This window comes from Astatotilapia calliptera, chromosome 11 (assembly GCF_964374335.1).
Source record: "Astatotilapia calliptera chromosome 11, fAstCal68.1, whole genome shotgun sequence".
Taxonomy (NCBI): domain Eukaryota; kingdom Metazoa; phylum Chordata; class Actinopteri; order Cichliformes; family Cichlidae; genus Astatotilapia; species Astatotilapia calliptera.
Genome location: NC_137432.1, coordinates 23,643,980 through 23,656,681, shown reverse-complemented (window position 1 = coordinate 23,656,681; position 12,702 = coordinate 23,643,980). Strand labels below are relative to the sequence as shown.

The window sequence follows — 12,702 nt, the reverse complement described above, 5'->3', positions numbered from 1 at the left end:
ATGTGAAGCGTGAGACTTGACTGAACACACACTAACAAACTCATGCTGTAAAGCTTAAACAGCTGAATGTATGTGCATGCAGATTTGATAACGACGGTTGAATGTACTCATTGCACTCATCGTGTAATGTCACTATGTAAGCAAATCCTGGTAAGAAAATCTCTAATCTCTAACACACTATGACTTACCACGCTATTCCTTGTAACCACACCAGAGCTGTGCACCCTTGGGCCCGAAGCACATGTAGTGTCACTATAAATAGATGCCACTCCTGCAGCAGCGATTCCCTTCTCTGAGTTAACCGCTTGGCTTTGAAAAGGCGCCGAAATCGGATAGAAGCAATTTTCAAGATTTTATGGCTTCTTTTGAAGTAAGTGAATGAATTTGCACCTCTCACTTATGTGTTTTGTTTTTACTGTGAACATTCTCACAAAATCACTGACATCTTCCGAGTAGTTACTCTGTGTCCCAACAGCCAAATGAAAGCATAAATGAGACGATGCCATTGCATTAATTGCTCCTAAATTTTGCCTCTGCATATCAGGATCTCACCTGCATTGGGTGATTTTTGCTTTTACTTGTGCTGTATTAGTATATATTGAATGTTTTTGCTCGTTTAGCTCTGAAGGTCATTGGTTAAAATGTGTTTTGTTTAACATGCTTAAACACATTTTCTTGGTTTATTTAGTGAAAAGCCAAAAGATCTGCAAACTTGTCAGTACAGATTAAGAAGCTGGGTGGATATTTCACTTGAGTAATATAAAGTAAAAGTAATTTGTTAGGTACACCTCAGGAAAAGCAGGTTGGACGCCTTTTACTATCAGAATTGCTTCATTTTTTTATGTCAGAGATTCAACAAGGTGCTGGGAACAAACCTCACACTCAAAACTTTTGGTCCATATTGACACAACAGCATCACACAGCTGCTGCAGGGTCTCCCATTCTGCCTCACTCCAAATGTGAGGAACTGCAACTGGATTGAATTCTGGTGACTGTGGAGGCCATTGGAGTACAGTGAACTATTTATGAAAAAAAAACCAGCTTGAGATGATTTGAAATTTGTGACATGGTGTGTTGTCTATCAGAAGATTGGCACATTGTGGTTATAAAGAGATGGACACGCTAGCAACAATGCTCAAGTAAGATGTGGTGCTTAAATTATGCTTAATTGGTACTAACAGGCCTATAGTGTGCTGAAGAAGTTCCTCACACCTTAACCCAATCACGACCATCCTAAACTGTTGATAAAAGGCTTGATGGAGCCATGCTTTCGTGTTCTTTACACCAATTCTGACTCTAAAAAAGAAATTCATTTCTGAGAATGAATGTGGCAGTTTTTTGGCTGGAAGGGAAATAAGTTGACAACTTTTTACCAAGTTACTTTTAGGTAAAAGATACCAAAAAGTAACTTGACTGTCTATGTCAAATGTAGACAGACAAATTCCTACTCCTTATTTGAATTTTTGTTGTGTGTTGTGTTGGATTTGCATGTTGCGCTCACATCTAGAAAATTAACAATAACGTGAGCTGCAAAGAAGAGAAAAGTTAATAATCGTAACCTTAAAATCACTTTGTAAAGTTAAATGTATTTTCACATCTGTGTAAAATAAATAAATAAAATAAAGCCTAGCCACACACCTGCTGCCATAGATATGCAAAATGTTGAACTTGGAAGGTGTCCTTTTGAATCGTAAAGGTCAATTAAAAGCAGCTAGCAACCATCCTAGATCTTCCCACTGAGAATGTGATAATTAGGGCCAGAGTTTAAACTGGTCAATTAAGTGCTTGTTAACCCTGAACTCAAGCGTTAGTGTCTCGCAGTATTTAACAAGCTGCTTTCAGAAAGCCACACAATGGAGGCGTGTGCCCACACTTCTACAAGTGGTTGACTTCTCAGATAATTGCCCTTTTCTTTTCAGACCCTCTCATCATGTCTCACTTCCTCTCCCGTTATCAATTTGTCAAAGCAGATTCCTTTAAGACTGCCTGGGAAAAATGCATTTGCATTGACCGCTGATGTCACTCAGCTTAATTTGTGCACACATCGGTCCACAATACATGCACACACATGCATTAACAGCTGAATTACTGCAGCACGCCTCCTCAGCCTTCAGTGCAGTTTGTAGAGAGATACACAGAAACCTGGAGACAAAACGGTAAGCAGGCTTTTGCAGTTATTTTTATATATTTTTATATAATTATAAGTTATGTAGATCTGCTGTTTCCACAGTACAACACATTAGCTGTAACAGCGTTTTTGACATTTTGTTGTTATGTTATAATAAATATGAGTTACAGCCTTTACAAACAGGTTTATATAAACACTTATTGCTTAATCGGTGATTTTTGCCTGCAGTTTGTCTTTTCTCATCATTTAATCATTTAATTTTTTTAATAATCATTCATCCTGATCACTTCCTATATGTTCATCTTATGAGAATTGGGGCTTGATTTCTTTATAGTGATTTCCTAGTTAGTGGAAATTGACTATGTACACTTTTGGGTACTTTACTTGTACTAAACATAAATTCACAGCGAAGTGTTGAACTTTTAACTCCCCTTCTATTGCTTTACAGATGCACTGCAATTAGTCTGACGGCACATTTCTTTGTTTTTTGCGTTATAGTTGGGGTTAAAATTTGTGGCAGCCAGGCTTTTAGACTTTTGACTTTTTAAGGCATGGCTCAGGCAGTAGGGTGTGTTGTCTACCAATCAGAAAGTCGGTTTAACGATCCCCAGCTATTCCAGTGTACATGTCAAAGTATCCTTGAGCAAGACGCTGAGTGTAAATGTTAGAAAACACAAAGGCAGAGATAAAAGTGCTGTACGAATGTGTGTGTATGTGTTAGTTGGGTAAATAAGACTATAATGGATAAGTCATATAATCTTAATAAAAAAATCCTAAAATTGAGTAGAAAGGTGCAAGTACCAGACCATTTACTCCTCATGTCACAGTTCCTCAGAACAGTAATATTAATTTTGAGAAATAATAAGATAATTTTTTTCCTGTGCAGAATAAATACTTTTAGATATAGTGAATGCAGATTATATTTTATTTAAGTACAAGAGAAATTTACTCCTTCTGTCATTGTTTCTCGTCTGTCAGGAAATGCAGGATTCAGTTCAAGATTACTCTGATTACTTTCAGAGCTCTGCCTGCCTTACGGGTATACAGCACCTTTATGGTTAGCACCTGTCTGAGCTCCTCTGATCAGGATCTGTTCTGCTCTCCATCCTTTAAACTCAAGAAGACTCTGCTGGAGCATTTATGTTATATAAATGGACGTTTATTCCACTTTAAGTCAGTGACTCCTGACTCTCCTAAATCTCCACTAAATGTATGTTTCTCAGGCATGCGACCGTCTATCTCTGCGAGTCTTGAGCCTGGGTTGGAGCGAGGGGTCCCCTGGGGTCGTGACCTGTACACCTTTGTAACTTCAGCAGCAGGTCACATGATGAGGACCCTGCAGAAACCCAAGAAGAACCGACCATCCAAGCGGCAGGTCAACCACCGTCGCTTCCTGCACAACATGATTCAGAGGTGTGTTTGACCATCAGTGAAACACTTGCAGTAAAATGTAGAACAGCCTTTTCCTGCCAGTGAAACTGAGCGTAAGAAAATGCGAGCTCCCAGATGATGAGAGGGGGAAAAATACAAAAAACATTGTTATGTAGCATTCAGTGTGTTGCGTGGTTTTCACATGAATGTGTACTTATTACTCCTTAAATCCCCTAAAATGATAAAAAAAAAAACAAGGATGGAGGGTAGATAACATTTCATTTTTAAAGGAATAGTATTTTGAAAATACACACTGAAGGTTAGGAGAGTAATTTGATAAAAATCTAACATATGTGACTTCAAAAAACAAGCTGCCAGGGAAGGTTCTCACAACACTGGCAAAAGTTGACTTCTTTCTAAAAATGTTTTTAAGAAAACATTTGAAGGATTTTTATCATTTCAAACCGGATAAGATTCATAGTTTAACTTACACATACATGCTAACAGTGAAAAACCATTCTCAGTTTAATATCCTATAGAAATGTTTGTAGATTTTATTGAGGCCTGAGATTAGAGAATAATTTGTTTGAAACGGTAGAAAGATTGGCCTGCATGATTCTGAGCTGTTGATGGCGTTACTCAAGAGTATCATCCATCCAACTTCATCCTTAGTTCAGGCATTGTGGGGAGACTAGAGCCTATTCCAGCTGTCGCAGCGCAAACACAACTGGACAGGTCGCCTGTCTATCATGAAGCTAACACTTCACACTCAATTTAGGATCACAAATTAACCTAACTTGCATTTCTTTGGACTGTGGGAGGAATTTGGTGAAAACCTGGACAGGGAGAACATAGAAAGGCCCCACCTGGCCGGTGGGTTTGAACCAGTAGGCAACAATCCTGACTGCTGCACCAACATGCTGCCATGTCCATACTAATATGTTTTTGTTTGAAAACACATCTTTTTCTCTCGGTTTTGGCCTTCCATCCACGCTGTGACGGTGTTTTCAGTCAAGGAAAATGCAGCGTTTTGAAAACGCTCTCCAAGGCAGATACATATGAAAATGCAGTTTTTGCATCGCAGTGTGGACAGCAAACCTGGAGCCTTTTCGAAAACGATGACACATTTTAGTCATGTGACCAATTAAAGTAAGATAGCGGAGGGCATTATACAGCAGTTAATGCTCTATGTTGGTACACGGCATTGAAGATGATAACAGTGGGTGGATTATATTCTTAAACTTAGTTACAGCGCTTTCAGAAAGACATCTACATTATTACATTACATTACATTACATTATTAATTATTACATTATTATTTAAAAAAAAAGGGCAGGGATAGCTCAGTAGGTAGAGTGGTTGCCCCATGATCGGAGGGTCGGGGGTTCGACTCCACTGAACAGCTACCCTGAGGTACCCCTGAGCAAGGTACCATCCCTACACACTGCTCCCCGGGCGCTGCATTGGTGGCTGCCCACTGCTTCAATGGGTGAATGGGTTAAATGCAGAGGAGTAATTTCCCTATGGGGACTAACACATACACATTATTATCTACTGTGATAAAGTCTGCTCTCCATATTGACAAAATATTAATGAGGTCATTTACAGCTGTAACATGAATAAAATAGCTGAATTGCCACCTGAGCATGCAGTTACGTTCCATAGAGTTTTGATAATGATCTACAATTTTGTCCAGGTGTGTTGCAGCAGGGATACATAGAAAAATTTCAAGACACCGGCCTTTAAGTTTGACACCTGTGCCTTAGAGGATCCTTAACTTAAAAAGTCTTTTTAACCTAAGAACAAAAAATGGCAGCTTTCCCAAAACTGCTGTAAAAATACTATGTAATAATATTTTTTTCCACTTTAAATCACTTATTCTTTTAAAAATACTTCAGCCTGAGCTGTAAATATTGAATATTAATTATAGATTGGGGATTTTATGCTTTTGAAGGCCAGTATGTTTACATAACTCCATTGATTTTTAGTAAAATGGCAAATGGCCTGTATTTGTATAGCGCTTTACTTGGTCCCTAAGGACCCCAAAGTGCTTTACACTACATTCAGTCATTCACCCATTCACACACACATTCACACACTGGTGATGGCAAGCTACATTGTAGCCACAGCTGCACTGACAGAGGCGAGGCTGCCGGACACTGGCGCCACCGGGCCCTCTGACCACCACCAGTAGGCAAACATGGGGTTAGTATCTTTGATCATTGTTTTTAATAGGCCCTGAGATGGGCCAACGATTAGCAGCGACATTCATTTTCATGCATTTCTATTTTTTCTACAGTGTCAGATTTTTTTTGAGGTCCTAACAACAAAAAATGCCACCTTCCCAAAAACTATTATATAGTAATATTTTCTTTCTACTTTACATGACACAGTCTTTTAAAATTACTTCAGCCTGAATTATAAATATGAAATATTAATGACAGTATTTTGGATTTTAACCCTTTAAAGAAGAATTTAAAAAAATCCACTGGCAAATTGTTTAGCAGAGCCAAAATAGCATGAAATAGTTTTCCACTGTTGTCCCAATTCATTGTTTCATTCACTTTTTTTCTTATCAACAGAAAATTTGCAGATATTGAAGCAGCAAACCAGCGGTTGGCATATGCTCTTTATTTTAAGGATGAGGACAAAGGCATGTCCTCTCTGTCATCACACAAGCCAGATTCACCTGACCAGTCAGGTAATCCATCTCAAAGTGGTGGTCCACAGGATGCCGATAAAAACAGCCTTCAAACAGGTGTAGATGGTGCCTCAAAGTCTATCAGTGTTTCCTCAAGTCAAGTAAATACAAAAAGGAAGCAGACTGAATCAGGGCATCTTTGGAAACATCACTCCATATCGCAGTCCTCCACCTGCAGAGCTGCAGCGAACAAACACAGCAAGAGGAGGCAGGAAAAGGGAAGCAGAGGTCATAAACCGGTGGAAATTAAACCTATTAGCTCCCCAAGAAGTTCTGACTTGTTCCACGGGGCGGAGCTATTTTATTTTAACAACGAGAGTCAGTCGAAGCCAGCCGACAACCACCAAGAAGACACAGAGTCAACTACAAATGACTTCATTCAGCTTGGCCAAAATGTGGACATCTCCCCCTCCTCCCCAGAGTTATCTCCATTGTCTCTTGACTCTTGTGATTTCTCCGTTCAAGTGTTCACAGACCTCGCGGGCTGCGCGCAGGCTCAGAAGAGCTACTTCGACTTCTCTGAGGGTCAGCTGACTGACATAATGGAGCCATTTTCCATTGACAATAAGGACTTAGGGGATTGCACTGACATAGAGGCATATTTTGAAAGCATTTGTGCATGCCATGGTGATGATGATGATATATTTGGAGACCAGTCACATAACTTTACCGAAGTGGATGATCTCCACTGTGAAGGTGAGTGTAGGTATGAATATGATTATGCAGACCAGGGAGTGACCTCAGACCACTTCCAGGGTAACCACAGGAGCTCAGTGACCCTGAGACAAAGTGCATACACAGAAGAGGAACAATTTAACACCTTTAAACTCTGTCAAAGCACAGACATCAACCAGAAGCAGATCCCCTCCTCAGTCAGCTACCACCACTACAACATCGCACAGCTTCAGGCGTACCAGTGTTCTCAGGAGGAGAGCACCTGTATGCAAGTTAACTGGGAAAATAACCTACAGTTTACACCATTTGAAGGAGTTGCTCAGTCCTTCACTGTTCCACTTAACAACGCTGAGCTCCGCCCCATACCAACACCACCTCAGGAAGACAACTGGCTGTTTACTGATATCCTGAAGGACAGAAAGTCACCTAGTTACTAGGAACACATGCCTCATGTTCTTAAAGAGAATCAGACTCAACCGGTCTCATACTTGAGAAGACAAATTCTCAATGACTTCTTGTTTTTACTTTTGTTTAAAGACATTACAAATTTTTGGGGAACACATTTATAATGCTGTCCTTTTTGTTTTTTGATGTTTTGCCTTTACAGAACAATTGCCAGCTAACTACAAATACAGAAGTTCTGGGAATTATGCAATCAAACCAAACAGGTCCAGAGTAAAACTAAAGAAATTCACTCCGTGAATGTACAGTCAATGGCCACTTTATCAGGTATAGGGTTGGATCACTTTTACCTTCAGATCTCATTCATCATGACATGGAAACCTAATCTGATGGATTGCATAACAGCGGACAAACTCCAATCAAAGCTGGTCTGATATAAATCTGAGAATTTATTTATATTATTATGTATGTAAATTTATCCTTAAAAACTGGGAATTATGAGGAATGAAGAAACAGTATTTGTGACAGCTAGAGTAAAAAACTAATATAGAGCTGTGTACTTCAATTCTTCTGTCAATTACACTGTTAAGAAATCTTACATTTATAAATACGTTCAAGATGTTTTTTTTAACCTTTGAAAACATCTTTCAGACGGTGTCCTTACCAAGTTCTAAGTTTGATACTTCTAATTTGTGAATGCACCAGCTTTTAGATCAAAAACATCTGTAGGTGCTGTTCATATTACCTCATTATTTATTTATTTTTAGCATTTATTAGCTTACAACAAAGATCTGAACTATTTATTCTATTCTATTCTTTATTTTGTAATTAAACAGTGCTTACCTGAGAGGTCAGTCCAAATCAATCTGTTCAAGAACTGTTTTGCAGTATTTATATAGATACTGTAAATAACTAGTCTAGGTTCTTCCTTGTATACCAAAGTTTAAACATGCTTGATTAGCTTTGTGAATTTTTATGTCCAAAATGTTTATGAGTCGTTATGAGGTGTTTTGTTAAAAAGCATGCTGGCATCACAAGTTCTTTTTGAAAAGGAGTTTGTGCATTTGCCATAATGTGACATACAGATGATCTACAATTTTTTTTATACCACCTTAATTAATTATTAATTACCAAGCAACCATGATCAGATTTAACGTTTTCTTGAATAATCAAGATTGTAGGCCAGGACTTCACACTGGATGAAAAAAAAATATAGTTATTTAGAAAATGTTGCCACATTTTTTGACAGATTAGGCATTTGTACTGTCTACACTGAAAAAAATAACCTGCTGGATTAACATTAAAAAATATGTACATCGCTTTGTCAACCTTAGTGTTTTATGTTATAACTGCACACATTATTTATTTATTATTATTTCTGCATCCGTCTGAGTCTCCGCAGCTGGGGCAGTCACAGGTGGCCTTCGGGCACTGCCTTCGTCGCCCCAAGCGCAGACTGCCCGGGGTGCCCGGTGCGACGTGTGGTGCCTGCCTGGGAACCACATCGCCGAATCCCCGTCTGACAGGTGGGCGTGGGAAATGTGGTGTATGGAAGACCGCTTCGGCCATTGCCGATCGGGAGCCCAAGTCCTTCTGATCGAGGCCCCACCCCACGGAAGGTGTGAGGCCGGAGGCGGCCCCTATCGCGCCGGGGTTCGGTCTTCTCGGAGTCGGGTTGTTTGGGAATGCATATATATATACATATATATGTAATTTATATATATATGTGTGTGTGTGTGTATATATACATATGTGTATATATGTGTGGGTCCAGATAATGAAAGACATTCAAGAGCATAAAATACATAAAATCACCTATCACCTGAGTCAAGAGCAAAGCGCAGATCCATGTCAGACAATAGTACACTGCTGTCTATACTTCATTCATAAAAAACAAATCTACAAATTCCCAGATATGAAGGATGAAGAGGACAACAAGCTGATCTGAAAAATCGCTGCTTAATGGGGACTAAATGGCCTGGTAAATGGCCTGCATTTGAAGACCCCAAAGCGCTTTACACTACATTCAGTCATCTACCCATTCACACACACACATTCACACACTGGTGATGGCAAGCTACATTGTAGCCACAGCTGCCCTGGGGTGCACTGACAGAAGCGAGGCCACTGCCGGACACTGGCGCCACCGGGCCCTCTGACCACCACCAGTAGGGAAACATGGGGTTAGTGTCTTGCCCAAGGATATTTGGCATGCAGCCAGGAGGCAGCCTGGGATCGAACCACCAACCTTTTGATTAGTGGCCTGCTCTGCCACCTGAGCTACAGCTACCCTGGGCTCTCCCAGCGCATCAAAAGACTGGGCAGGTTGAACTAAAGTGTTGATCAAGGAGGGAGGGGTCCAGCTGGACCAGGAGGCCACCAGGACCAGATAATGAAAAAACAGATCATGAAAAAAATTCAAGAGCATAAAATGACCTGAATGCAGGGGTGAACCGCAGATCCATGCCAGACAAAACACAGCCCAGCGCCTGCTCCAGCAGGCTAACACAAAGAGCTAACGCAGAGCATGGCAACAGCAAACCCAAGTGACATTACACAGATTAAACAGTAAACATAAGTCTGTAAGTACTATGTAAGGTAAACTTTATACTTTATTGGGTCAACCGACAGTGTTGGGAAGGTTACTTTTAAAATGTATTCCATTACAGAATACAGAACACATGCCCCAAAATGTATTCTGTAACGTATTCCGTTACGTTACTCAATGACAGTAACGTATTCTGAATACTTTGGATTACTTAATATATTATCATGCTTTTTACAACAACGTGAATGTACTATTGCTGTGTGATTTATTACTATTACTGAAGGTCCGCGACTCCGAACTGTAGTAAAGGGACCTCTGACTAATACAGCGGGGTCCCTGTCGGCTTGTAGCCGAAAAATAGCTTTACTTTGTTGTGTGGGTCAACTTTTCTTGCGAGAGACAGAGAGAGGCGTTGAAAGACTGCTCCAACTGCTGCGGAGTCGGGGCGGTCTGCCTCTCCCCACCGCAGGGAAAAGGGTAACACCACCTGGGTCTGGGTGCAGTTCCCCCCTCCAGGGGCAAGGGTACCTAGACCTAGAGTACGCTTGGGGAGTGTGATCGTGTGTACAGCGTCTCTTTATGTCTGTCTCCACGTTGGTTGAGTGTGGAGTAAGTGCATATGAGAGCATGAGGGTGGGAATGGATGTTTGTGTCTGTGTGTGCCTGTATGTCTGTGTCTATATGTCAGGTTGGGTATCAGACGCCACCTCTCTGGGGACATCTCAGGCCCTCCAAGGTTTGGAGGCCTATCTCCGCCCACCACCACTTCCCCTGCCAGTGGCGGACTCCCTCAGGTGTCGGTGCGTCGGTGGTTCTTTGTGTCTGGGGGTGGGCGTCCGGGTACACACCGGCTCACTCCTTGGTGGCCGCTTATCGGGGCCTGGAGCCTGGGGCTCGCTCGGGCCACTTCGGAGGTGGGGTGCCCCCGGCCTCTCGGCCTGGGGCTCGGTCACTCAGGCACAGCTGGCTGCCGGCGGAGCTCACGGACGCGTCACTGCGACTCCCCCTGGCTTCTGCTCCGCGGCTGCTGAGTGAACCCTCATCTGGGACTCTCCTCAGCTCTTACTGGGACAGTGGCGCGGCTGCCCCTCTGTTGGTCTTCCTTGGTCTCTTGTGTTCTGGGGGCCTCTGGATGTCTGGAGTTTTGATCTCCTCCATACCTGCTTCATACCCTGGAGGACGGGGCTGTGGCTCCCCACACTCCCTAGCAGATCGTTACATGGAGAAACCTTTGGAATGCAAGCATGCTGATCCACACAGGTATGCACACAGGTGTACACACGGGTGTTCACAGACGCGGACTACAGCTTTCTTGGCTGCTGCCTCAAAGCACATTGTGCGCTGTCTATCTTGCGTGCTGCACAACATCGTTTATTATTTAGTATCTACTGATATCTACTGCTAGCTAGTTTATTGTGATGGTGCTGTTTTTTTTATTATGTTGCTCTTTGTTGTTTGCTTTCTCTTCTGTTTTTTTTCTCCATACAGGTGACCCAGGTGTTTTGTTTTTTTTGTTTGTTTTTCTTTCTTTCTTCTCCCCCTTCTCACCGTCTCTTCTCCCCTTTGGTCTTCTTTCTCTCCCTCTCTTTCTTTCATTCTTTCTCCCTGTCCTATCCCCCAGTCATGTCTGTCCCTTTTGTAGCAACTGAAAATAAAATAAATTCATAATTATAATAAAGGTCAATCAAATGGACCAATATGGCAAGGCCATGATGATCCACTTGGTAAAATAAATCCGCTTGGCATCTTACTTGGCCTTTAGACAACAATTCTGATGGCTAAAGATCCAAACGGGACACAAAAAAAAAAAGAAAAAAAAGAAAGACTGCTCCAACGGAACTTATTATTTTCGGAGGAAAACACGAACACGGTGTACAGTCGAGTCTTAATAGCTTACTTACAACTGGGCTCATCAGGCACTCTTCTTGGCTGCAGTGGTTATTATTATATTTACATGCTTCCAGCTCCCGTTTTTCCTCGATGACAACTCGTACCTTTCCACTCCCCTTTTTCTCCCTCCTCGCGCTCACAGACCCATAACGTGTATGGCAGTCCATTCTCCCTGCAACACGGACTACACTGCCCATGATGCTACATTCTTTAGAGCTATGCTTGTAGCATTCTGCCTGTTAGCTTAGCACAACAACAACAACAACAACGAAAAGGCGCTCTCTCACCCAGGAAACACACAGTGGCAGAGAGAGAGAGAGCGTCGCCCTGTAACCATGGCAACCATAACGCTGCCGCCTGGAACAACAGAACGTAGCTGTCAAACAAAACCCAAACAGTCCTGACCCGCGACAGAATGAAACAGGAAAGTACTGCAGTGTAATCCATTTATTTCAACAAAGTAACTGTATTCTGAATACCACCTTTTTAAACGGTAACTGTAACGGAATACAGTTACTCATATTTTGTATTTTAAATACGTAACGGCGGTACATGTATTCCGTTACTCCCCAACACTGTCAACCGACAAACTGCTCTTGGTTGACCATGTTAACTGTTTAACAATCACAGCTAACACTAGCTAAAATCAATTTGGCATTTTGGCATAAAAAACACATTTTCAAATTCCACATTAAAAAATTTTTTTTCACATTTTTTTCTTAGAAATGTCTGCATTTGTGAATACATTTTTCCCAGTAACAAGACAGTATAATGTACTGTATAAATGTGAAGGAATTTTCCATATTTCCATGTCCTTAAATCCCATTTCCTCCAGCTTGACCCCCTCCCTCTTTGATCAAAACATTTTGGTGGGTGTCATGGGGGTGAGTAAGGGGTAGGTGGGGTGCGGTTGGGGCAAGATGGGGTGTGAAAGGTGATTGGGGTGAGGGTCTTGACCCCCTCTCCTGTATTGTTAAATCCCCTTTT

The 12,702-nt window shown here is 41.6% G+C and overlaps 1 protein-coding gene across 2 annotated transcripts; it reads left to right on the top strand.

Moving 5' to 3' along the window:
* The first annotated feature begins 212 nt into the window (after nt 1–212).
* Nucleotides 213–8,596, top strand: c16h19orf85 (chromosome 16 C19orf85 homolog). Of its 2 annotated transcripts, XM_026185884.2 has the most exons (3): nt 213–370; nt 3,352–3,541; nt 6,082–8,596. In XM_026185884.2, the coding sequence occupies exons 2-3, from the start codon at nt 3,354–3,356 to the stop codon at nt 7,310–7,312; spliced, it is 1,419 nt and encodes a 472-aa protein (XP_026041669.2). In that variant the 5' UTR covers nt 213–370; nt 3,352–3,353; the 3' UTR covers nt 7,313–8,596. The 2 variants fall into 2 exon arrangements, with proteins under 2 accessions (XP_026041669.2, XP_026041668.2); XM_026185883.2 differs by lacking the exon at nt 213–370 and having other exon boundaries at nt 2,942–3,541.
* The last annotated feature ends 4,106 nt before the right edge of the window (nt 8,597–12,702 follow it).

Bases quoted from the DNA above. Each gene is read 5' to 3' on its own strand.
- c16h19orf85 (XM_026185883.2), top strand. From the start codon at position 3,039: ATGCAGATTATATTTTATTTAAGTACAAGAGAAATTTACTCCTTCTGT. The intron at 3,542-6,081 runs GTGTGTTTGACC...TCTTATCAACAG, and splicing joins CTGCACAACATGATTCAGAG to AAAATTTGCAGATATTGAAG.